Raw genomic sequence first — 25,047 nt, forward strand, 5'->3', positions numbered from 1 at the left:
CGCCGCGGTGCCTGTTCCCCGCGGAGCGCTGCGCGGCGCGGCGGGGCGAGCCCGGCGGGGCCCGGCGCCTCAGGTGCGGTGCGGTGCGGTGCGGTGCGGTGCGCGGGGACGGGACACCGAGCGGTGCCAGAGGCGGGGCCCGGCGCCTCAGGTGCGTGTCGGGGCGGGGGGGGAGCGGGACACCGAGTGGTGCGAGAGGCGGGCGAGGGGGCCGGGGGCGGCGGAGAGGTCGGGGTCGCGCGGGCGCTGTGAGGGCGCTGAGGGAGGGCTCTCCCCGCCTCGCCCTGCGCACCCAGACGCCGCGCCAGGGCTGCCGAGCTGGGGGTTAGCGGCGGTTTTTCTCTTTCCTGGCAGACGGAAACTGCCTCCTTCCTACCTGGGGTACCGCAGCCCCTCCGTGACGGGGTGCGGGGTCGGTCAGGGCCGTGCAGCGCCGGGCGCTGCATTGCGGCCGGCTGGAAAGTTCCTGCCGGGAAAGGTGCAGGTAACGCGCCGGCGGGTTTCTGGTGTATCGTGCAGCAGAGGAGGTTTGATAATGCGCTGCCCTTGTACGTTCAGATAACTTTATCTTTGCACTAAAGCGTCTTCGCAGCCTGGCCGGTCGCGCTGCAGACGTTGTCACGTTTTCAGGGCAGCATTTAAACCCCGCTCGGGTTTGTGTTAATGGCATACGTGGCTGTAACGTATTTATAGGATAAATCATTCTGCCCCTCAAACGGCAGCGCTTTACGAGACGAGAGATCTGGGAATTGCATGAGTGACACCAGGCATCGCCCTGTTGTTCCAGCTTCCACATGACCGTGTGCGAGAGCACCGGCCTCGCTCGACCTCCACGCTGACGGCGGTGTTGGTCGTCACCGGTCCGTGTGCTGGAGAAAGCCTCGAGCGCCTGTTGACTCTCCTGCGTCATCTTCAAAGTACGGGCGTATCCAGGCAAGACTCAGTATGTGCTGCAGGAATCCTCTGTGTCTGACTGCTAGAAATGAAGTAACTGCATAAACCTACTGGAATGATAAAGAATTCAAGTGGTTAAATTGAGTTAAAAGGTCAATGACCATTGATTGGGGTGAACTCTCCTTATAGAAGTTGGGCAGGAAGCAATTTTGTAGCCATAAAAACCATTTCATAGCAAAATAAAGGGAATGTAAAAGTGAAATCAAAGGTAAATGCGGATAGAGCTTTGGAAGTGGTAGACCAATGCACCGTTTTATTGATAGTGAAGATACTTTATTAGGTTAACTTCATTTTAGTTCCAAAACAGTACCTCACATAGAGACTCATAATTAGCTTTGATAACAGTTTAAAAAAAATGGCACGACCTTTAAAATAATGCTGGTACATCGACTACATATATTAATGATTTATGATAAAGTATTTAAGATCAAATGTAAGTTTTAACCTTTATAATTAAAGATAATTGCTTTAATGAGATCTTCTGTAATTGTAACATTATATCTAATGCCAATTATCATATGATTTAAAAACCCTCTGGAGAAAATCTTAGAAACCTCAGTGAGCACTGCACATCTCATTTTCCATGCATTGGGCTTAAATTTGTACCCTCTGTGCCTAATTTGTTGTTTTCTTTAATTGATGTTGTTGAATGAAATTTTTCCTTTTTGGTCATTTGATACCCTGATAGAGATTGGTTGCCTAGCTATCACCTCTCTGTGGGATGTTGTTAAAAAAGATCTTCATGTTGTCAGGTTAAAGAGCAGATAAGTACATTCTACACCAGCATGCTGATTGATTTGCATCTTTATACCTTTTAGGTATGCAATTGTATTGTGGTATGATAGAAAGTTGATTTGAGCAACTATGTAACAGTCTATATTGCCAGTTTCATTGGTTGTTTTTGATATTCCGCTATTTTAATTACTGAAATAGCAATTTTTAAAAGTTTCCCTGCAGGTGGAATGTCTCCTGTTCCTCAAGTGGCTCAACAGATTAGCCAAGAGCAAAACCAACAGCAAAATGGACCAAACTTGTCAAGTTTGCATAGTTCCTTACCTGCTCCACACAGCAGGAGCCCAGCTTTTCTTCAGCAGGTACAACCAGCAGGCTGTGATAAGAAGCATGGGATTTTGGTCCCAATTCCAGTTCCCGTACAACAACAGGTATCAGATTTGCATATTATATTGTATGCAGCTTTGAATGGCTGGTTTTCTGTGTATTGTAATTGCTGTTGTGGTCTATTCTGCACCATTAAATAGTCTGCCTGAATACAGGGAAGTGAGTATCCTCAGAAACAGCGCAGTAACATCTGTCTCATTAAGAAAGTCTAGACAAGATTAATTTTTGGCGCTTTACTGCTGCTTTCCCTTTAAATTTTACTTCTGTGAAGAAAATATCTGTTCATTTATGTCATTTGCGATATCTACCCAACTCTCAGTTTAAATATTCTTGTGCTGGATTGTCATTGAATCAAATTCATTTCATGCTTCAAAGTAAACTTCAGACATGTGGAAGGTTGCAGGTAAGTCAGTTACAAGGTGCAGCAAGAGGGAACAGCGTGCTAACCTCTCACTGTGTCCTGGCAGCATTTTCCTTTGTGCATGACAGAATTTATTACTCCGACCTGGGGAGAAAGGAGCAAATAATTTCAGTAGTTTTTGCAAAAGACTTTATCAAGCACTAATAATTTGCTTCAGATAGCTGTTGTATAGCACAGCTGGGTATGAAACGTTCCTTAAAATAAAATGTTGTGTTCATTTAAGTTTAGAATGCTCTGTAGATAGCTGTATCTCTCTTTTGGTTTTAACTAGTGGTGCAGACGTGCCATATGATTTTTCTTGAAGAAAGAAAAGGAATGAGAAGGAATCAGGCAGATTCACTAAGGAAGTGGAATTTGTTCTTGTAACGAAATCCTAGAAGGAGACTTAATTAAACTGAATCAATTATTTTAACTTTTCATGCAGCATATTTAGAATAAGAGGGGAGGAATCACAATGAAAATTTGTGCTGCTTGTGCTTACTTGCCAGCAGTTGCAGGATGCTTACATGTGTTAATAAAAATGCCATAACTAAATGTATTTTTCTATGAACTTCTTAGAGAATTCTGTCCATCTGCCATCTGGCAGAACATTTCAATTCCGTGAAAATTCTCACTGAATCAGCTCTGCTCTTCTGATGAGATCTAGAGGTACTATATTTTAGGAGGAAAAAATAAAGTTCTTAAGACTGAGTGCCACTGCATCCCAAACGTCTCTACTGATTTTACATAATACCGCTGCATCACAAAGTCCTTCAGGGACTTTACATAAATCTGCACAAGATGTGTTATTCATTATCTTTTAATAAAGTGCAACTTCAAACAATGTAGAATGTTTCCAAGGACTGAATAGTGTTTCTGTTAGTTATTCATGTAACATTTTTCACAGTGTCTCTGTCTTGGTTTTGTGTTGTGCAGTAGGAAACATAGGTATAATTATGTTTACTTGAAGGAAAATGAAATTCTGCAGCGAATAACAGCACTGAGGAAAGAGGGTTTATGGTCTCTGAAACGTCTGCCCAAACTCCAAGAGGCTCCACGGTACAAATCACACCGTGATTATCTTTTGGAAGAAATGCAGTGGATGGCAACTGATTTTGTTCAAGAAAGAAGATGGAAGATGATAACTGCCAAGAGAGTAACGTGAATTTGATATTTTCAACCACAAAAGGGGGGGAAGAATAGGCAGCATTTTCATGGTTAGGACGTGATCACTGAGGATGTGTGAGTTTTGGTTTGCCTCTCCACTGTGTTTGTAAAGTTTGGGCAGTACTTCTAAAGGGACTGTATTTTTTTTCTTTCTTTAGAAATATGCTTTTTAGATACAACAGAGTAAAAACTTAAAAGAATTTTATGGTTTTTATTCAGCTGATTTTAAGTGTGGCTCGTCATCACGACGATATGATACTTCATAAGGAAACATGCAAGAAAAGAGAAGAGAAGCAACTGAGGGCTGTAGCTGCTTTTACTGCTAGAGAAATTGAACACTTCTGGTCCACCATTAAACAGGTAAAAAAAAAAAAAATCTAAAGACGTCTTGAATAAAAACCTATTGGACCATAACAGCGAGAACCTTACAACTGAGCTTTGCTCAGCCCACGTGGTGAGTATTGTCTGTTTGTAAAGATAGCTTCATGTTGTGGTTGCACGAATAGTTTCAGGCCTTATATGTCATGAAGGAGAGTGCTTCGCTAATCCTAGTTGGTGCAGTTGGCTCGCTGTGGACATTTAAGTTTTGATGTGAGTTATTCTTGGGTAGCTCTTGCTTATTATGTGGATGACTTCTATTCATGGTCAGTTTTGTACACACTATTTTTTGATTTGTGTGTTCTGCATTGTAGCCATGTCTGATCTCTGTCTTACTGTTGAGGAAATGTTAAGTAATTCATAGCTATATGTGAAGCTAAATGGATTCATGTTTTTCATTTTCTTCTGCTCTTTTTCCACCCAATCTCTCTCTATTTCAGGTGGTAGATTTAAAACTGCGAGTGGAGTTAGAAGAGAGGAGGAAGAAAGCATTAAACTCTCAGAACATCTCAAAACAAGGTAATAAGAACCTAGGACTTTTTTTTTTTTGCATGACTTTTTTTCTTTTGCCTATTGGTAGTAGTAGTAGTATAAGCTTACCAAAATAAATGCTTAGAAGCTAGTATTTTGGTCTTAGTTTTCAGTCATAAATATCTCCTTTCTCTAGCTCGCTAACTTCCTGTAGCTTACTAAAGCTTTGATAAAAGCACTGTAAAAGCTTTTTGTTGCTGAGCTCTTGTTTGTATCAGGGATTAGTTTTATGTCTCTTGGGGGCCACGCATGAGACTGAATTCACTAAAACTATCACGTGTGCATCCATGTCCTACTGCAGTTTGCCCTTGTTTATGTAGTCAAGTTTGACAAACTTAGGAGTGTTCTTATAGCGTAGAATTCTTGTGTTCTTTAGACCTTGGATTAGTTGTAAATGGCATCAAATCTGTTAATGAATTATTAATCTCAGATATGTCAGCACCATGATTTTTATTATTTTGTGCAGAAATAAGAGACCCTTTGAATAAGAAAGGGAGCCTTCAGAAGGAAGTGGTACTTCCAGATCTTCTCATATCTACTGTAAAGAAATACATGGCAGATTTAGCAGACATTGGTGCTGCTGCAGAAGCGTTGTTACCCAAAGGCAGTGCTCAAATCACAACAGTAGTAAAAAGTGATACTCCCTCCCTATTATGCGGCACTCTTAGAGATTATCAGAAGACTGGACTACAGTGGTTGGCAAAGCTGTATAAGATGAATCTCAATGGCATTCTGGCTGATGAAGCTGGACTTGGAAAAACAGTGCAAGTTGTTGCTTTTTTTGCACACCTGGCATGCAATGAAGGTATGAAATATTGTAGATCTTTTATTTTATAAATCTATATTTTTAACAGTTCATTAGTGAATGTGTTTTCAGTAAGAGAAGAAAAAGAATTGCTTTTAATATGTATAACTGAAAGAAATGTACCTGGAATAAATTTTATAAAAAAGGATACACAATTCCTTTCATTGTTAGTGCACGTGTACGTTGTTTGTATATACACAGTTGCCTTTTCCTTTAAGTTCTGAAGTCAGATATGGTATGCAGTCATTTCCAGTCATGCTGTACCTTTTATCTGTATAGGTAACTGGGGACCTATTCTTGTTGTTTCACAAAACTTTAATGTGCTGAAGTGGGAGACTGAACTGAAATGCTGGTGTCCTGCTTTGAAAATTCTTCTGTATCTTGGGGACCCAGGAGAACTTTTTAAAAAAAGACAGGTATTGTGGAACATTGTTTCATTTACACATGTACTGGGTAACATAAGCATTACACAGAAAGAAAATATCAGCCCGGGTCATGGTTATACCATTGTGGTTAAAAACTTCAGTATAGTGATACTGCAACCTGGTTCTTTTCTCTTTTGTTGTGTAGCATACTGGAAGAATGAAGATATTTTTTCATCTCATGAATGCTAGTTCATAAGCAGAGTTTGATATTTACCAATAAAATCTGCTTTGATTACCAGCACTGTCTGGCTAGTCTTTTTAAGTTGTGTGTATGCACTTACTAGCATGATGTCCCTTTGCATGGATATTTTTGACTAGTACCTGATCTCTGTATGGGGAAATTCACATCTTTGCTCCAGTGACTTATACCTCATTTTAGTATTTGCAGAAGTTTATTAAGAAAATGTGTTGACTTTAGCCATTATTTGGATGGGAAACTGATGTGTAATCCGGAAGAAGCAACAGGAAGTTTGGTGTGTATTTTGTAGCTTAGAAGCCATGTGTGTGTTTTCGGGCTTCAAAACTTCACTAAACTTATTTGCAAAATATGCTGCTGATTTTTTTTTTTTCTCCTCTGTTTTTTGCATTTTCAACTTCCATAATTACAGGGAACTTCTTGGGTTCCTCCATTAATGTTTTTACAACATACAACTTTTATCCCTCCTTCTGGGATGATGTGTCTTTTCCAGTTACTTTCCAATTTGTTTCCTTCTTGGAGTCCTTCATATAATCTTAGATTGACTAGCAATTTTTCAATTCTCTCTTAAGTTTGTAGAATTGGGCCATATAAATCATGTAATAACTTTCTCTTGCCTTGTAACCTGAGCAGAGCAGAAGAAAATTAACAAAATTGCCATAGCTTTGAGCATATTTATTCCTTTAGTTCTATGACTTTTCCTTCCATTCTTGCAATTTTATCTTTGTGTCTTGTGTGTCTAATTTTTTATTTACCTTTGAAAGTAAATATCAGGATGTTAATTCACACATTTGGCAGCTTCTGTGATCAAGTCCATGATAATTTTGATCCTTCCTGGTAGAATTTACCTAAAGATTGACGCATATGAATCTTAGAGATTAGAGTTTATCCATTAAGTATGAATTCTATTGATAACCTGTAACAACAAGTATAAGTATTCTGAAATGTGTTCAAACTCTTCAAGGAACAATTTAAAAATGTATAAGGAAAGATGGCTTTTCATTGCCAATTGTTTTTGGATGGAAACTTGGTCTATGTGTTTTATAGGAAAAGCTTGTTCTTGTTTTAAAAAACAGTTTCTCTTAAGGATATTTTATATAACATTTCAAACATCACTACCAGAGAGTTAAACTGAGCATTCTCTTCCCTTTTGGGATTTTGAATGCTTTGAAGAACTGCACTGGGATAAAGTGCAATATAATCTATTTTAATTCCAGAAGAGGAAATGCGTAATAGTCTTTGCTCTGAAAGCCATCAAAAAAGCCTTTAGGATTTTTGTGGTTTTTTTATTGCAGGAATGGACTGACCCTAACAACTTTAATGTATGTATTGCCTCCTGCAAGCAATTCTTTAATGACTATGAAGCATTCATGAAAGTACAGTGGAGGTACCTAGTTCTAGATGAGAGGCAGAATGGTAATAATCTGACAGAGAAGCACTGGGATGCAATATTCAATCTCCAGAGGTCTGAAGCATTCATTCAAATTTTTCTTTCTGCTTTTGTCTATCAGTTACTTCCTGAAATAACTTCAGCACTTATGACTGCAGTTTTTTTTAAATTTTCTTGCTGTGATGTAATTTAAGTTATGAAATTGATCTTACGTTAATTGTTATCTTCTTTGTTCACAGTCATCTTCGTTTACTCTTGATGGATACGCTTCTGCCTACTGCCTTAAAAGATCTGTGGGCCATTGCCTGTTTTCTGCTCCCAGGGATGTCCCAATCCTATCTGGATTTTACGAAGGTAGCATCTGTGGAGGTGAATGAAGATCATTACCAGAGAGTTGCAGTGAGACTGCAGAGAGTACGTCTCCCTTGAGGATAGTGTCTTAATACTAGCATCTCTTTCTCTGAGGAAAATGACAATTTTCCTTAATTAGGAAATTATTGTTTTGTATTCTTTTAGGTAGTGCAGTCATTCATTTTGCGGAGGTCCAAAATTCATGTTGAGAAGCAGTTACCAAGGAAATATGAGCACGTGCTTACATGTACTCTTTCTAATCGGCAGAAGTCAATGTATAAGGACATCTTGTCTCAACCAAGGTACATCTGTTGAGTAGTTCTTAATTGTTGATTCATCGTTAAAGTTAGGAACTATTTCAGTTACAATAAGAGAGCTTGTTTGCTACTGTGTTATTTCTAAGTGAGTCATGGGCAAACCTGGAGATTAAAGCACATTGGCATAATCACAGTGCTGTGCGGGCTAATTATCTTCTACACTAAGTGGTAACTGCATTCAGCCATTTCTTCATCCTGTGTTTGTTTATTTATATCCAGTTGTTTGACAGGGTGAAAAGAAGCATAAATAAACAGTATTTGCAGATTATGGGACAAAATATTTATAACTTAGACAATTGACCATGTGTCACCGTTTTTGTCTAAATTTAGTTCTTAAGTTATTTAGGAACTGAATGTCCTAGGTTATATGTTACATTGCTTTCTGATATGTCTGGTTTGTATTTTCCAGTGAGTTTGATAATTTAAAGTGGTAGATATTCAGGTGTTAAAAAAAAGGCCTTAATATTGACAATATGTGTTTCGTATATTACCCAATGTCATTTCCATTTGAAATAGAGTGGTTATTTGAGAAATTCAGGTTTATGATAATGTGAGTTTTAAAATCGGAATATATTCTATAAATTATTAAAAGTTTGTGTGAATGTGAGAGAAGCTGGAGGAATGGAAGACTGCATTTTTAAACTCATACTTTTCTAAGTGTGATAACTTGGTGTTACCAGATTTATTCAGAAAAACAATTTGAGTGTGCAGAAAGACCTAAGCTCCTAAAAAGCACTGTTTTTAAAGGTAATTTAAATTATATTTTCACTTTAAATAACAGAACTCAAGAATGTCTTAGAAGTGGGCACTTTGTCAGTGTCCTCCATATTCTGATGCAGCTGCTAAGGGTGTGTAATCATCCTGATCTGATAAGTCCCCGGCTTCCAAGTTCTTCCTGTATATTAGACACGCTGGAGTTTACAACTGCTTCTCTCGTGCTGAATACATTAGGATGGGATCTTTGGAAGGTGAGTGGGGAAGTAATTCTCTTGTGCTTGACTTGATTTGACTAGGAGAGCAGGTGGCTTAGGACATAAAATTTCTCACACATAATTCAAGTTCCAATTAAATTTCAAAATCTGAATTGCTAATTCATTTATTTTTAGAAGCAACTGCTAAGATTATAAATAATAACCATTGACTTTATAGTAGTACTGAATTTAGTAGGTATGCTGGGAATTTGCTATCCTTGTCAAAGAAGGTCAGGCTATTTTGCAACCTTTTCTGGTTGTGCTTAAAGTCCCCAATTAACCTAAACTGATGGGTCTTGAAATCAAGAGAAAGGTGCCATTCTTGTCTTGTCCTGAGAAGTAGTTAAGGGTGTAGTTAAGCTGTGTACAGCTCTGGAGATGAGAAGCTGTATCAGGTTCCACGGTTTAGTTGTAACTTTAGCAAACAGACTATAGTTAAATAGCAAGCGGTTTCATCCTATTTTTTCCTAGTGATTGTAGCAATACTAGAGGCTTAAGAAAGACTGCACAAAGCTAGAGCAGTAGCATTATCTGTCCTGGGAAATTCAAATAGTTACTCCTTTAAGTCCGTTGGAAAAATCATTTTGAGGGGCTGACAGAGTGAGTGTCAAAGGCTTGTGAAGGAAGTAGGGTTGATGTATCAAGGTGGGAGTGGACGAGTCTGGAATGCCAGTTCTACGAAGACAGATGTTTTAATTACAAGCATTGAATTAACTGGAGAGCTTGTAATTTGAGGGTGGTGTCCTGTTTTTGACTCTTGGTAACATGAGCATAATGCTCTATTTTCATAGTGTAGGTTGCTGAAACCTTTTAAAGTAACGGCAGCTGCTCTCTGCAAGATCACATGACACTTGGCTCTTCCATGTTTTGGTTTAATTCTGGCATCAGCTGTGAGCTTTTTAATCATTCTCAGATAATGTGGTATTATTACTACTATTTTTTTTTTTTTACTGCAACTAAATGGTAGTAGAAATATTCCTTTAGGTTGTTTTTGTTTTCTTTTTTGTTTGGTTTTTTTTTTTAATGACTTAAGCATGCAGACTGGTCTCTCTTTGATGTGATTGGGATGGAGAACCAAATTACTTGCTACGAAGCACAAATACTGCCAAAACTGAAGGTAACTAGGAAGCTTATTGAAGAGATCTACTGTTCTCCTTCGTCACCCAGACTTGAGCCAGTGAAGCTCAAACCAAATAGGTATGCAGTATTCCAGTGATTGATTGATTGATTTATTTATTTATTTTAAGTAACAGGTGAAGATGAGTAATGTTTCTGAGGGCTGAGAGGGTTCATTCAGAAGCATTTGGTTTTCTTGTTATCTTTTGTGTCCAAACTGATCACTGCTAAAGACTGTATGCCAGTCTTCTGAGGGAAAGCAGACTGCTTTTTACCACTTAATAGTTCTTTTCATTCACGAAGGCTCAGTTGTGATCTTTCCTGCCAAACTCTATTGGGTTGAAGTCTGTTGTAGTTTTGATCAAACAGTGAAAGTGACTTCTGCAGTAGAGTTTCCTAAGCAGAATAATTAAATCTTCTCCTCCTAGTTAATTTTAAGTCTAAGATGTGGTTGCAAAGCACTTAAAGAAATCTTGGGGTTTTTTTTTCTGCGGGGGGGTGGGGAAGGGGAAGGAAAAAAGGTGTTCTGTTAAATTTTGACTTTTTTGGTTTTGTTATTGACTCTCTTCTCTGAAGAGCAGTTGGGAGGGTTCATTTTTGTGTCTTGGAGTAAATGTAATTCTGCTGTAGAGCAATGTAGACTTCAACATTTTACAATAAATTAACCTGATAAGAGCAGAGTATGGTTGCTGAAGCCCAAGACAGCTTGTGTAACACGTGGCTGTAACAGGTGACAAGGAGGATGTCCTGCACTAGTTCTATTAGGACGTTCTGCCAGAAGGGAGCTTTGTCAGTTAATGAAATTTAAGAATTGGAAGCGATAGCTAAAATATATATGTAAAGCAGAAAAAGGACTCATTCTTTTGCTTTTTAGACATCTTTAGTTTCCCGGAAGTAGTATATATGAAACAGTTATTGTGAAGTCAGCTTTTACAATTGCAGTATGTTTTTAAAACCAGACTGCCTAAAGATGCGTGGAAGTAGAGATCCCCTGCTTTTTGTACTTAACATCGCACCTAGCCATAGTTAAGACTTTGCTCCATTAAGAAGTTTGATCCTTATTGGCATCTTTTGGGGAGTTTTCTTGCTGTCTCCAGACAGAGAAGATTAAGGAATATGGGAGTTCTGTCATGCTTGTACCCCTCCATGTAATCTTTCAGAGAAGACTGGAGCCTCAGAGCATTTGGTGTACTTGTATTTTACAGTATATTGTGTTTCTTCTGCATGTCGAGAGAAGCAGAATCCCTCCTGCTGTATGCTGTGCAGCTGGGTACCTCTTCTAGCTCAGATTACTGACTAAAAATAACTATTTGCTTTTTAACTTGATTTTTGTATTAGGATGAAAGGATTAACAGCTTCCTCATTTATGTTTTTTGTATGTGTAGACAGACAATTTGTTAATTTTTAGGTTATTTGCACCAGTGCAATATGGACAGAAACCTGAAGGTAGGACTAGAGACTTCTCAAGGTCTCAGTTGCAGCAGACAGTGGACACAGCAATGGTTATGGCAGATCATCACGGGAAAATACAAGGACCACAACCCCTTGCCATGTTTTCAGAAAATCAGCATAGGAAAGGTGTGTTGTATATATAATAAACCGTTGCTCTCTGGTTTGCTGTCTTTTTTTTAATATTGCTTGAATTTGGGGAAGAAATTAAGTTGTACTCAATGCGTTTGTGCATTACATATTTGAATATCAAGTTCCATTAGCAGTTTTCTAACAGCAGTTCCCTCACAAAATCAAAACAAAATTTCTTACTATCTATCTGTCTCTCTTTTATAAACAGAATGATACTATTGTGCAAACACTGGAAATTTTGCGGGCAGTTGTGTTGGTCTCCAGGTATACCATCTTAATGAAACTCTCCCTTCAGACCTGACCTGCAGTGCGTGAGACAGCTTTTCACATATGTCATTCTTAACTGACTGAGCAGATTTAGGCACCACCACTGTCCCATTCTCTGGGTATCTGCTGAGCCACTACTAAAGGTCATTATTAACTGGGTCTTTTTGATATGATACAGCCCTGTGGAACAGACCATTTTCAGATGATTGGGGATGTAGTGCAGTATTTCAAGCACACTCTTTTTCAGGCCTTTTCTAAATTCTCTACCTATTGATTTCAGCTGGGTACAGTATAAATTTTTGCACGGTTGAATGGGAAGCATTCAGTATGAAGGGAGACTGAAAATTATATCTGATAATTATTCTTTTGTGGTGTTAACTGTTCTAAGAACTTCTTTCATTGCTAAAAATGAATTGTGCAGGAAAAGATCTCTTATTCTGTGGTTGTTTTCCCCCAAGACTTTGCTTGAAATATACCTGTGCAGACTCTTGAAGCCCTTGCAAAGTTTGTACATTGTCAAATCAAATGAGTACACCTGTGAACTACCAGTCAAACTGTATCTAGGAAATCATCCTTTTTTTAAAGAGGTCTACCAGTGGTACTGAGGGGAAGAACAGTGTAGTTCTTTCATGTGTAGTTTAAGAACACACAGTATTAGGCGGAGACCTAGTCTGTTTGCAGTGAAGTGCAACCCAAGAGTTATGCCTGGAGTAAAATTGCCCTTCATTGGAAATAGGGCACACTATATGCATGCGATAATCAGTCAAATCCTGCAGTGTACAGTGAGGAAAGTCTTCTTTTTAAACCTTGTACCTTTTTTGTCTTATCTTAACAGCCAGCAAGATAGTACTCGGCCCAATGGCTTCCACAGCTGGAGCACAAGAGAGAATTGCTCAGCCAGAGAAGCCTGTAACATTACAGTTTAGAGGGAAAACATTTACTTTGTCTTACAGTCAGTTCTGTCAGCTTATTGGTAGACGGTCTCTGAAGCATCAAGGTAAAGTAAGGTGCTACAAGGTTCAATTCACATCTTTCTCTTTTTTTTCTCTCTTTTTTTTTTCTTTGTTCTTTTTAACTTTTTAACTATTGAGAAATCAAAATCTTAGAAGCTACAATATCCTCATATTGTAATATCATGTGTCTGTGAAATTAAATTATTTTTCTTCATTAAAATATTTTTCTTGTCTTGCTGCTTTCCTGGAAAAATGAATTTATTAATGTGACAGTGGATGACTTGAGTACTAAATCTGAATTGGTATCTACACTTTCGTGTCCAACTCAGGTACTACGCTAACTCTTTATATGATAGAGTATATACTTGATCATGAACAATGTATAGTTTACAAGATTCATGTGTGCATATCTGTTCGCTGAAATAGTCAAAGCTTTAATATTTAAAGCATGTAGAATATTGTAATTGCCTAGTCTCATCCATCTGTACTAGTGGACTCTCCAATAGCAGTTTGAAAGTCCCATTATATTTTTGCCAGTAGGCATAAACTAGGAAAGCAGATTTATTTTTCATTAAAATATCAAACCTTACGTCAGTCTTTGTATGACAAATACTATTCTAATCGTCAGCTTTTCTTCTGCTCACGTCTCCTTTCATAGTCATTCATAGAACTTGCATTAACTAAATTATCCTTATTTTCTACTTTCTTTTGCATAAATTTCTTTTTCACATAAGCTTTGTCTGGTCAAAATACATTCAGATAAGATTTTTGAATTAAAGGGTATCATAGAAGAAAAAAGACAACTAAAGGAACACCTGGACAAAATATATTTTGGGAATGAGCGTCGTTGTTCCAGAACCCCCCTGTATGGCAGAGACTTGTTGGAAATTTGCTCTTGGATCAGTGAAAGAAAAATGTCTCAGCATTGTTCTGCCAGGATTAACAAATGGTGCTGGGCTGGCTTTGCAAATTGCCTTCCATACTCAAGCACTTCAGAGGTTCTAAAGGATCCATTGCAAGAACTCATTCTGACATTGAAGCGGCAACAGATTGCCCTGAAGGATGTTGTTACTAGGTAATTGAGACAAATGCATTTGCAGTCTTTGCACAAATTTCACGGGTGTCTACTACCATCCAAACCAGGGTATTTATGTAAGTACTGTAAAATGCTAAAAGTGATGAATGAGTTGCCTTGTTTTATCCTTATTGCAGGCTAAATTCCTTTATGCAGAATCTATTTGCATGCCTGATGTATAATTTTAGATCATTCTAAGATTTTAAAACTCTTAATAGTTCCATGGCAATTGTTATTTGTTATATAGCAATTCTACTTTATTTTGACATATCTTGTATTTTTTGTGTGAATACTTACAAAAAAGTAGGAGTTGTAAGTCAATTTGTCTTGGTAACTTTATGGATGGTGGTAATTTCCTCTTGTCTTGTTCTGATCTGGAGTGTTTTTGCATTTACTTGATGTTAACATTAAACTTCATCTACTGATTTACTTTCAATTACCTTTAGCCAGGTCCTTTATGCTTCCATGCAGACATCTGCTGGTTTTGAGTAGTTAATAGCCCAAGCTGTTAAAAATTAGTATATTAAAGTTTTGGTTTGCTTTACAGAGACCTATGTGTATTGCCAGCTGTAGCTGTTGCTCCTCCAGATTTGTATGTAGCAAATCCTCCTTATACATATACCCACGAAATGAAGGTCTTGAAGCTTAATCTAAAGGAACAGATACTTCCCTACCTCCATTCAGTGCAGCATATAGCAAGGCCTCATTTTCTACAGTTTCCAAATCCTCGACTGGTGCAGCATGATTCAGGTATTAAAGAAAACACCACCTATTATAACTGTGCAAATGTGCTTTCTCTTAATTGTTGAATGCTACCTGCAGAACCTTCAAGTTCTTATTTCATAAACAGGCAAGATGGAAGCTCTGGCTGTCTTGCTTCGGAAGCTGAAAGCAAGAGGACATCGTGTGTTGATTTTGACACAGATGATTCCAATGCTTGATATACTGGAGCTTTTCTTGAACTTCCATTTTCTCACGTACATAAGAGTTAATGAGAGCGGTGCTCACGGTTGGCATTATCTGGTAAAAGGACCTCTTACTCAAGCTAATAGTTAATAGATGCTCATAGTGGGAGGGAAAATGCTAAAGGGAAGTCTAATACATTTGCAGAATTCATTTGCATAATTTCATTAGTTATTTAAGCAAATTATCTGTGTAGCTGTAGCACAAAATATGTAATTATATATGAAATATGTCAGTCATACTACTATTTGATGAGGCATCAGGGTGTTTCCAAGAGGTATGCCACTAGCTGTGCTACATTTATGAGTAATTTGTGCTTGAAATACAGGCATTTTATTTCACAATAGCGTTTTGATAATTGCTTTTCCTTTCATTATCTGTAGCTATCTATATTGTTAGTACTTTAAGTGTAGTTGCTGTTTTTATGTTGGCACTTCCTCAGCCTTACTCCAGGGGCTTTTGTTTTTTGTCGAGTGCCCTGGCATTGCCTGAGGATAAATTGAAAGTATGCTCATTTCCCTCCCCAGTAAGATTCTCAGTATCCTCTGGGGCCTACAATTTGAGCAAACATTAACAATATAGTTAAGTTATTATTTTCTTATTTTTTATTTCAAATTGCATTGTTATGCTTTCTGTCAAATGCAGTATAAATCATGAAGGAATACTTTGCCTTAAAGCAACACAAGGCAGCACAATAGAAGGGATTCAATTTAGTCTATTAATAGACAAGAAAAATGATGAAACACACAGAGAATGTAATAAGCCAGTGAGGTGTGCTTAGTCGTAGGATATAATGTGACTACTGTAATAGATCTTTAGATTTTTATCTGGTTGACTGCACCATAAATTAATAGTTTTAATGGTACACAAATTAATTTTGAGTTGTATAGATCTGTAATGTGGGCAGTCAGATAACTTTAAATGTTTGCATGCTTAATGTAGGTTGGGGAAGTAATAAGAAAGCAATTTTTCTGATCTTCTCATTCTGTAAAAAAGTTTGTTTAGATATTTATGCTTTATTAATGTGAATTTGTAATTAAGTCGCTTGTCTCCCCATTTTAGGAATCCATAAAAAACTTCAACCAAGACAAGCGATTCTTCTGTGCTATTCTTTCTTCCCACACTCCTTCCACAGGTGTCAGCCATGTAAATGCGAATACTGTTGTCTTCTATGACACTGATTTAGATCCACTGATGGATACGAAGGCTAAAGAATGGTGTGATAAACTTGCAAGAGGCAGAGATACTCACATATACAGGTGACTTTTATGCTAAGAAATAGTATAGGTGTTTTAAAGTCAAGAATAGAGGGAAGATGTTTTAAGGTGAAACTAGGATTTTTGGTTGAGGTCATCCTTCTAGTTTAAGTCATTTGGTCTTTTAAGATCCCCTTAAAGATTGGATCAGTCATACATACTTCTTCCCTTCAGACTAAAGAGAAAATGAAAACCCTGTCCTTCCCCTGACTGCATCTTCTATTCCTGTCTTTCACTCCCACTTTCATCTTATAAGCCATCTGGCTTTCTATGTTGGGACAGTCAAAACGAACATTAATATCTGTGGGTGTTTTCTGCTCTTGATAAACAATGAATGTCTGTCTTGATGGTCTATCATTGGATTTCAAATCCATTAGTGATGAGATGCTGATGTCCGTGTAGTTCTAAGATGTATTTGAAAGCTTCTCTCAAGTGACTGTTTCTTTTCCTGGAAGGACATGCTGAGAGCAGAGGGGAGCTCTTGCTCACCTTACACCACTAGCCAGGTATGCATTTGTGTGCAGTGCAGACACTTTTAGCGAATACCCTGCTATTGTAAGGATTTTTGTAAAAATCCAGTTGTATAGAAGACAATACTGCTTCTTGTGCATTTCAAAAAGAAGAAATTAAAAGAACCTAGTGTTTTGAGAATACGAAATCAGATCTAAAAAGAAAGCTTTCCTCAAAGAAACTACATAACGAATACAAAATTTCCTATGAAAATACCTGACAGAATCTAAACGAGTGTTGGTGCTCACTGCCGTAGGCAAGGAATATTAGATGTGAAACAGTTGAGTTTCAGAAAGTGTCACTGTTTTCTAGGGAACAGTATTTAATGAGTTTCTTTGTTTTGCAGGCTTGTAAGTGGTAATTCTGTCGAAGAGAGGCTGTTGAAAAAAGGTATTAAACATTTGATTCAAGAAGTGGCTGCTCAGGGAGATGATTGTTCAACAGACTTATTAACTCAGGTACTGTAACATTAAAAATGTGAGCAGTTATTTAATGATATGTAAAAAATGAGTGCTTTACTAGATCAGAGTCAGAATTTTAAACATCATTTAGTTTTATATTTATTTCCAGACTTGTTTGGGGGCCAGTGGTATGTGATCACAGTTAAAATCAGTAAAAATCCTGAATTGTTAGCTCACATAGAAAATCAGAAGATAAAAATATCTAGAAAGAAAACTGTGTTTGTTCCAATGGTAATTTTACACTATTTTTGACATTGTTTTAATCAAACAAAAACAACTTCTCCTGCAGCAAAAGGTATCAAATGTGTCTGTAACCTGACTTTTCTAAACTCAGTTTTAGGGTGATTAAAAAACTTTAGACATCATACATTGTCTTATCAATTACTTGAAAACATATTTCCATAAGGTTCTTTGCTCTGAATATGCAAAAGAGGATTCCAGAAAGTTTACAGAAGAGACACTGTCTGACATAAGAAATGATGTAGACTCAGAGTTGTGTGATTCAAGAAATACCATGGTTCCTTCACAGTTAGAACAGCTGGCTAGCTTTGTGGATCAGGTATGATGATTTCTCTTGTTTTATGTAAACCTTTAGAAATATTTGAAATTTACTTTCCTGTGCAACAATCAAGTGGCTTTCATAAAGTATCTTATTTCCACTCCATTTACATGAAACAGTTCTGTGCAAATTTAAATACTGCAGCAATCCTGGGAGAAAATCTGAGCTTATTGATAGATCTGTTCACGTACTGTAACATTTAAGTCATCAAACGTTCTCCTGAGGGTTGTGAAGTGCAGTGGACTAAATTGTATCTTGTGATATAAAACTGTTTTACAGTCCTGTGCTTTGCCAGATACTTGTATTTTTTCTTAAAGGCCTTGGATCTGTTTCTTCTTAACCATGAAATGCCTATTCTTAGCATTCCCTGAGTTCTGTCATATTCTGATTGTCTCCTTTTCCCTCTGGCTACTTGTGCAAAACCCAAGTAGCAGCCTGCTTACTAACAACCAGTCAAGAGTGTGCTTAATAACTTGGATGGGATTCTCTTTTTTTTTTTTCAATCCGGTTAGCAAAATGGAAGCCAATAGTTGGAGCCTATTCTCAGTGATACTGGGTGGGATGTGAGCAGACTAGCTAGCGACCAGAATGTCAGATTTTTGGTCCTTAGATCTCTTTTCTACCTTAATTACGGTGCCGTTATTTGCAACCAAAATAAATACGTTTATTTGTTGGGGTGTTTTTCTGCTTGTTTTTAAATCACTGGTTATTTTCATGTTTCTAATTCAAAAGCTAAATAACTAGCAATGTGTCAAAATGTTTTTCTGAACAGCTTAAGCCAATTGAAAAGTATGCGTTGAATTTCTTGGAATTGTTTCATACTTTGAATGATCAAAAAAGCCAGAAAGTCAACAAGGTAAGTGACTATATTTCATTTTCTGAGTAATTAATAAAAACAAAATAGAAAACCCCAACTGTTGTCAGATTTTATTTTTTGTTTGTTTATTTGGTTTTTTTGGTTTGTTTATTGGGGTTTTTTGTTCATTTATGAGCACTGAAATTTTGCTCAAAATGATCGTGGTCTAAAAACACTTTGGTTCCTAATTAACATGTAGACATATTTCCCTTTCTTTTTACTGGTATGAGGGCCTTATCCAAGAATGAAAAGTCAGTTTAACTAACTTTGCTATCACTGTTAGCCTATAAAAGGTGAGACTCAAATCAGTGGCAATTTACTGCTGTTAGCGTATTTATTGTGAAAAGTGGTAATATTTTAAAGTGTGCAAATTTTTTTCCTAAAAGGAGTTAAAACCTGCAAATATGAAATGGGAATATCGGCATCCCAAGGAGTTGGAAAAGGCAGAAGAAAAATTTCAGCAGGAAGTGGAACTCTTAACGTATACCAGACAAGATGCTTATAACATGGTAACATCAAGGGATTGCCAAGTCCCTGCTTTTCGAAGAATTTGTATATTATGACTATGAACCATGTATTTAAGTATGTGTGTTGGGTTGATGTTGCACTAGTCTTGTGGCCTTGCAGAATTGTTGTACTCTTGAAACTGAAGCTGTCACTCTGTAGATGGTTTTAATGCTGTAGAGTAGCAGGTTGCTGTTTTGGCAGAACTGTGGGTTGGTAGGTTGACTTGGAATGGAAATGCACAGTTAATGTATCAAGGTAATAACAACTGAAGGAAGAGCTTGAGAAGAATATTGAAAATTAAGAATAATTCCTTAAAATACTTTTTTTCTACTGTAAGTTTAAAATTATAGTTATTGCAAACAAGTTTATGCTGGGTTCTGGGCTGGATGATGTATTGAGGTATCAAAAATTCTTTGCTTCTCATACAGGAATTTGTCTGTGAAGGACCAGATGGAGAAATAGAAATAATGCCTGTAAGTCAGTAGCTCTTGCTTCATCTGAAGGAAACCTTACCTAAAATACTTTAATTAATGGCAAACTATGGGTTGTGGCTTTTCTTTGTTGTTGTTGTTGCTGATTTTTTGTTTTGGTTTGGGTTTTTCTGTAGCTTTGGACTCCCCCTGTTGTACCTGAGAATCACAATGATGTCTACACTGATTCTGTTATGTGTCTGATGTATACTAGTACTCCGATTCCAGAGTCTAAGCTTCCACCTCTGTTTGTTAGGAAGGCACGTAAGCGGCAGAGAACAGATCTGTCATGTAAGTTGGATTCAAAATTGCATGGGAAGGTGTGGTAACATTTTTGTGTGAAACAATATGAAAACTCTTTTGCAAGAACATCTCTAAGTTTGTGTTTAAAAATTTAGGCATGCATGTACCATTATCTCTGTTAAGATTGATATCACTCAGACAAAATGATTGAACGTAGAGTGCAAGCAGAGGGACTGCACTGTGAAAACTTGCTATTGTCCTTACAAACTAGAAATAGAAATATGGGTGAATTAAATGAGCAGGAGTAAAGCAATGAGACTCCTGTTCATCCATTTGGTCTGGTTTTAAGCTTATTTTCTTAGTGAAGTGAGAAGCTATTTAAAAATGACCGATCAAGTCAAATACTGTACTAGAGGACTATAGGTTGAAAGTACCTGCATTCAGAAAAGTACTGCAAAAGACTTATCATTAGTCAGATGATTTGCAGCAACCAGTTTTCTGTCATGATCTTGTTGCACATAGTTCCTTTCTCACTGGAGATAACAACTTTGTCCTGCCAATTAGCTTCAGGTGAGAGTAAGAAGCGTTGCTATAGAAGGATGGTTGCTCCTCCACCTTCACTTTTTGATCAAGTGACTCCAAGAATATTGAACACACGACAGAAGAGCAAAGCTCAGAAGACCCTCCTCTGGGTAAAACAGAAAACGTATTTTGCAAGACCTTTGTCAGCTCTCATCAATGCAGCTGCTGACACTGGGCAAGATAGCCCTGCATGGCTAATTGCTGAAGACTTGGCACTGTTAAAAGTAAGATCGTACTTTGTTTTTATTGACTTCAAAAACTTTTTACGTGGAAGTTTGTTACAGCATCCATAGACCTCGATTAATACAGCATGACACATGCTTGTGCACACAAGAAAAGCATTTAATTGAAACATTACACTGGTTTGATTTCTCTCTGCCTCCTAGGCGGTGAAACAGTTACGGACACTTCCTTTAAACCTTGCTATGGCGTCACCTGCACAGACGGCAAACTGGGACTTTGTCAGCGATGTCGTTAACTCTTGTAGCTATGTTTATCGCTCCCCGAAGCAATGCCAAAATCATTACATAAAATCATTTGTAGGTCCAGAAGGAGAGGTGAGTTTATGTTGAAATGTGCATTATATTGTGAAGACTAGGGTTTTTTTTGTTTTGTTTTGTTTAATTCCTCATTGCTGTTTGTGGACTACACGAATGTTTAGTAAGCAGAATGATAACTGTATTTTAGAATTTTGAGTAGCTTGGTATACAAGGAAATGCTAATAAATAACTTCCCCTGTCAGTATGACTACTATAGTTTATACTTACTGCAGTTTCCATACGCTTAAGAATATGAATTTCCCCAGTGCTGTGACAATGATACCACCTTGGATGTATCACTTTGCACTATCACTATATTAAAACTAAGGAAGGGGAGTTATTTATTTTAACTTTTATTTAAGTGGCAGGGTATGAATTGTCTTCAGTCAAGACTACTGTAAACTATGATTTTTGAGACAGGGCACTTAAGACTATGTATTTTTGGTACCTAAGCCTTCAATTTCTATTTATTCCAGAATATAGGTGGTTATCCTCTTCGTGTTAGACAAGCTTATGCTAAAGACAAGAATTCTGAGCGTTCTCAAATCTATATGAATCACTTTGAGTTGATGACAATGACTACTAGAAAGAGAAGTTCCTCAAATAGGTTTCTGTAAGTTTATTCCTACTGTCAATGATAATTTTTCCCAGATTTAACATTTAATCGGTTTGGTGGCCTGATTGGTGTTTTTTTTTTTTTTTTTTCTCTTAAGCAGAAATGTATTTCACAGGGGCATTTCTCTTGTCAGAAGCGCTGTGATGACCTTCAGCCTTAACTTAAAGTAGTGCATTTACTGTCAAAGAATCAAACCTGTGCTTGTGCTGATGGTAAAGAAAAGCTTGAAGTGCTTCAGAATTGCTCCCTGTGATGTATCAGGAGGGTCAGGCCAGGCTTTCAACTCTTTTCTCAGGTCTGATAATATAGCTGTCGTATTTCTAGGTAAAGAACTGGCTGGAGTTCCCTGCTAATCCCTAGCTTTTTCAGATCTTAATTGCAGATTCCTCTTCCAGAATTTTAAAATTCTTTGTGTTCAAATATCATGAATATGGAAATAGTTGCACAAAATTCAGTTAGCTTAAGCTACTTCATTTACTTTCAGTGCAGAGAACTATGACAAGCTACTACCTATGTCTGAGGTTGTTTCCATCTGTGCAGAGCCTATGACGATGCAGGAAAAGGTCCGTTCAGTTTTTCCAGGTCAATTCCACTCTGTACGTTCTTTTCAATAGCTTTTCAATCCTTTCAATTTTCAGATCTTTTCAATTACTTTCTCACGTAAAAACAATTGCAAAGGCTGGGAATAAGGAAAAATAACAAGAGTTTTTGCAAGACTGAAAATTGTTCAGTATGAGTTTTGACTGCCTAATCCCCTTTCAGTGCATCAGCTGTCCGTTCCAGATCTGTTCCTTTACACTTCTGTGGTTGTCTCATTTTTTTTGTATTTTAGCAATGTCTGAAGCAGGCAGCCCTGATATATAATAATTTTTTGTCAAGTCAGAATTTTCTGTTGCAATTATTGGTATAGACAATTAGGAATTCATTTCAGGGTAAATCTTTACATGACTTCATGGTAACAGTCATGGTTTTTATCTACTCAGAATTAAAATAATTAAAAAGAAGCCTATCACTGTGATCCCCGCCCTCCATCTGGTTCTGTTGTCATAGGCATTCACTGAAGAACAAATAGCTCCACAACTGCAGGAGCAACAGCCCAGTCAGAAACAAGAAGAAGAACAAACAATGGAGCAAACCCAAACCCAGTGTCAACCACAGGGGGAAACACAGGTGAGAAACAAAAACATGATTGCCGTGTGGTATGTGAATTCATTTCACTCCTGCAGCTGTAGGCAGAGAAATATGTTCCTCCCAGCTGAATGAATCTGTTAGTCCAGATTCATGTGCACTTAGGGCATCTGTCTTGACTTTGCTGAGGCTGTGTGTAGGACTCTCGGCAAATCTGGAGAATTGGGACATTGAGTAGCAGGAACATTTCATTTTATCTGAGCTGAGGTGATGGATTTAAGTGCTACTTAAAAAATACAGTCTTGTTGTTCAAGGATATCAGAATACTATTCAAAGAATAATTACAGACAAGCTCTTTCTTAAAGATACAGGATTTTGGCTTTCATCCCAGAGTGGATTTTATGATGCTGAAAAAGGCATTCCATATTGTTGTAGTTTAACCCCAGCCGGCAACTATGCATCACGCAGCCGCTCGCTCACTTCCCCCCCACCCAGTTGTGAGAGGGGAGAGAATTGGGGGAAAAAAGTAAAACTCGAGGGTTGAGGTAAACACAGTTTAATAGGACAGAAAGGAAGAAACTAATAATGATAATAATAACAATAATGAAATGACAATAATAATAAAAGGATTGGAATATGCAAAACAAGTGATGCACAATGCAATTGCTCACACTCGCTGACCGATGCCCAGTTAGTTCCCAAGCAGCAATCCCCCCCGGCCAGCTCCCCTCAGTTTATATACTAGGCGTGACATCCCATGGTGTGGAATACCCCTGTGGCCAGTTTGGGTCAGGTTTCCTGGCCGTGTCCCCTCCTAACTTCTTGTGCTCCTCCAGCCTTCTTGCTGGCTGGGCATGAGAAGCTGAAAAATCCTTGACTTAGTATAAACGCTACTTAGCAACAACTGAAAATGTCAGTGTGTTATCAACATTCTTCTCATACTGAATCCAAAACATAGCACTATACCAGCTACTAGGAATACAATTAACTCTATCCCAGCTAAAACCAGGACACGTGTATATAGACTGGAACAAATGTAATTTTATGGTACTAATGTAGTTGTACATTTTCAATATATTTACCTCCCTCATCGGAAGAATTTCTTAAAACTTCACACCCTCTTTTGTGATCAGTTTAGAACACTTCTAAATGTTAAAAATACAGTATATTTCATGGCACTTTCAGGCTTTGGGACGTACACTCTCTGCAGTCATAGCTGTGTTACGGCAAGTGTCTGTGGTACCTGCCATTCCAGCACAGCTGCAGCCCTCAACCCCCAGCCAGTTTTTTCAAGCAGAAGCATTTGACAGCATCAGTTGTAACCATCACTCTGATGGCAACTGTGCAGATGGCTTTTGATGACTTCGCTTATATCAGGTAACCTTTTACTTTTTATTTTCAGTTCACGTTTTGCTGTTGAAAATAAATTGCTCACTTTAAAATTCATTGACGATAAGTGAAAAGGATGGAATAGTCTTTCAGTAAGCCCTCTACTCTTTAGAAAATAGCGTATCTCGAGATGCTGTATTACTTAAGTGTAATTAATTTCAATTACGTAGAATTTTAAACACTGTCATCTTTGTATACTGTCACTTATTTTCAGTTTTATCTTAGACTGTTTTCTCTCTATACTTTGAGCTAGTAACCACTGTTCGTCTAAAATTTCATTTTAGATTTAGTCGCAAGAAGTTCCAGGAACCAAGTCCTGATCCTCAGCCCACGGTGACTTTTTTGCCACAGACAAAATCAATACAGGGGTTACCCTGATGGCAGACTGCAGGTGTTTGTGAACCTCTGGAAAGCAGAGCTTACGTACAGCCTGGAGTCGGAGTACGTGACGCCTTCAGTAGCGGATGCTGAAAGTAGTGAAACGTCTGCTTTGTAAATGAGAACTGAATGTCGTTATCGGGCAGGTGGAAGTTTTATTTCCTTTATTGCTGAGCCCTTCCCCAGGTTTTTTTTGGCAGTATGTTACTGTAGTCAAGAGGAGCAACTAGGTTACTTTTTTTCCTCCCTTCCCGTCCTACGAGGACTGTGGTGCCGGTGCTCCAGGTAAGCACTCTCCGCTTCCTCCTGCCCGTAGGCACGTTTTCTTTGTGGATTTCTACGCGAAACCTTGACGAAAAGGGTCAGCACGGTTACCCGCCCGGGCAGCACGGACTCCTCGAACGCGTATCACGCTCCCCTGCCGGCACGACAATAAAAGTTACTTTTCTGCCCTGTCCCCGCGTCTCCTTCCCGCGTTCCCGCCCGGGGCAGCGCTCCCTCTCCCGACGCACAGCCAGGGCCGCGGGGGCCGCCCGCCTGGCCGCTTCACGCCCGGCCGCCTCCCTCCCTCCCTTCCTCCCGCCCGGGGCCCGG

At 38.2% G+C, this 25,047-nt stretch overlaps 1 protein-coding gene and 1 non-coding gene across 11 annotated transcripts; both read left to right on the plus strand.

Moving 5' to 3' along the window:
• Positions 1-822: 822 nt before the first annotated feature.
• On the plus strand, positions 823-24,908 carry LOC115346057 (E1A-binding protein p400-like). 10 transcript variants are annotated; one of them, XM_030025698.1, is made up of 32 exons: positions 823-943; positions 1,901-2,117; positions 3,444-3,629; positions 3,860-4,000; positions 4,459-4,537; positions 5,016-5,354; positions 5,634-5,770; positions 7,271-7,440; positions 7,605-7,779; positions 7,882-8,018; positions 8,815-9,001; positions 10,038-10,201; positions 11,529-11,698; positions 12,804-12,965; positions 13,195-13,250; positions 13,701-13,996; positions 14,544-14,746; positions 14,847-15,019; positions 16,022-16,218; positions 17,072-17,183; positions 17,593-17,745; positions 18,518-18,601; positions 18,988-19,110; positions 19,537-19,581; positions 19,716-19,869; positions 20,386-20,627; positions 20,790-20,960; positions 21,419-21,555; positions 22,043-22,121; positions 22,609-22,728; positions 23,872-24,063; positions 24,360-24,908. In XM_030025698.1, the coding sequence occupies exons 2-31, from the start codon at positions 1,917-1,919 to the stop codon at positions 24,043-24,045; spliced, it is 4,767 nt and encodes a 1,588-aa protein (XP_029881558.1). In that variant the 5' UTR covers positions 823-943; positions 1,901-1,916; the 3' UTR covers positions 24,046-24,063; positions 24,360-24,908. The 10 variants fall into 10 exon arrangements, 9 of the variants coding, with proteins under 9 accessions (XP_029881558.1, XP_029881560.1, XP_029881561.1 ...); XM_030025700.1 differs by having other exon boundaries at positions 860-943; positions 1,912-2,117; XM_030025701.2 differs by lacking the exon at positions 823-943 and having other exon boundaries at positions 1,917-2,117; positions 7,605-7,719.
• On the plus strand, positions 15,393-15,531 carry LOC115346671. The gene has a single exon (XR_003925198.1). It is a non-coding gene; the product is annotated as a small nucleolar RNA SNORA49 (small nucleolar RNA).
• Positions 24,909-25,047: the final 139 nt, after the last annotated feature.

This window comes from Aquila chrysaetos, chromosome 9 (genome assembly GCF_900496995.4).
Source record: "Aquila chrysaetos chrysaetos chromosome 9, bAquChr1.4, whole genome shotgun sequence".
NCBI lineage: Eukaryota > Metazoa > Chordata > Aves > Accipitriformes > Accipitridae > Aquila > Aquila chrysaetos.

Bases quoted from the DNA above. Each gene is read 5' to 3' on its own strand.
- LOC115346057 (XM_030025698.1), top strand. From the start codon at position 1,917: ATGTCTCCTGTTCCTCAAGTGGCTCAACAGATTAGCCAAGAGCAAAAC. The intron at 7,780-7,881 runs GTACGTCTCCCT...GTATTCTTTTAG, and splicing joins TTGCAGTGAGACTGCAGAGA to GTAGTGCAGTCATTCATTTT. The intron at 16,219-17,071 runs GTGACTTTTATG...TTTGTTTTGCAG, and splicing joins AGAGATACTCACATATACAG to GCTTGTAAGTGGTAATTCTG.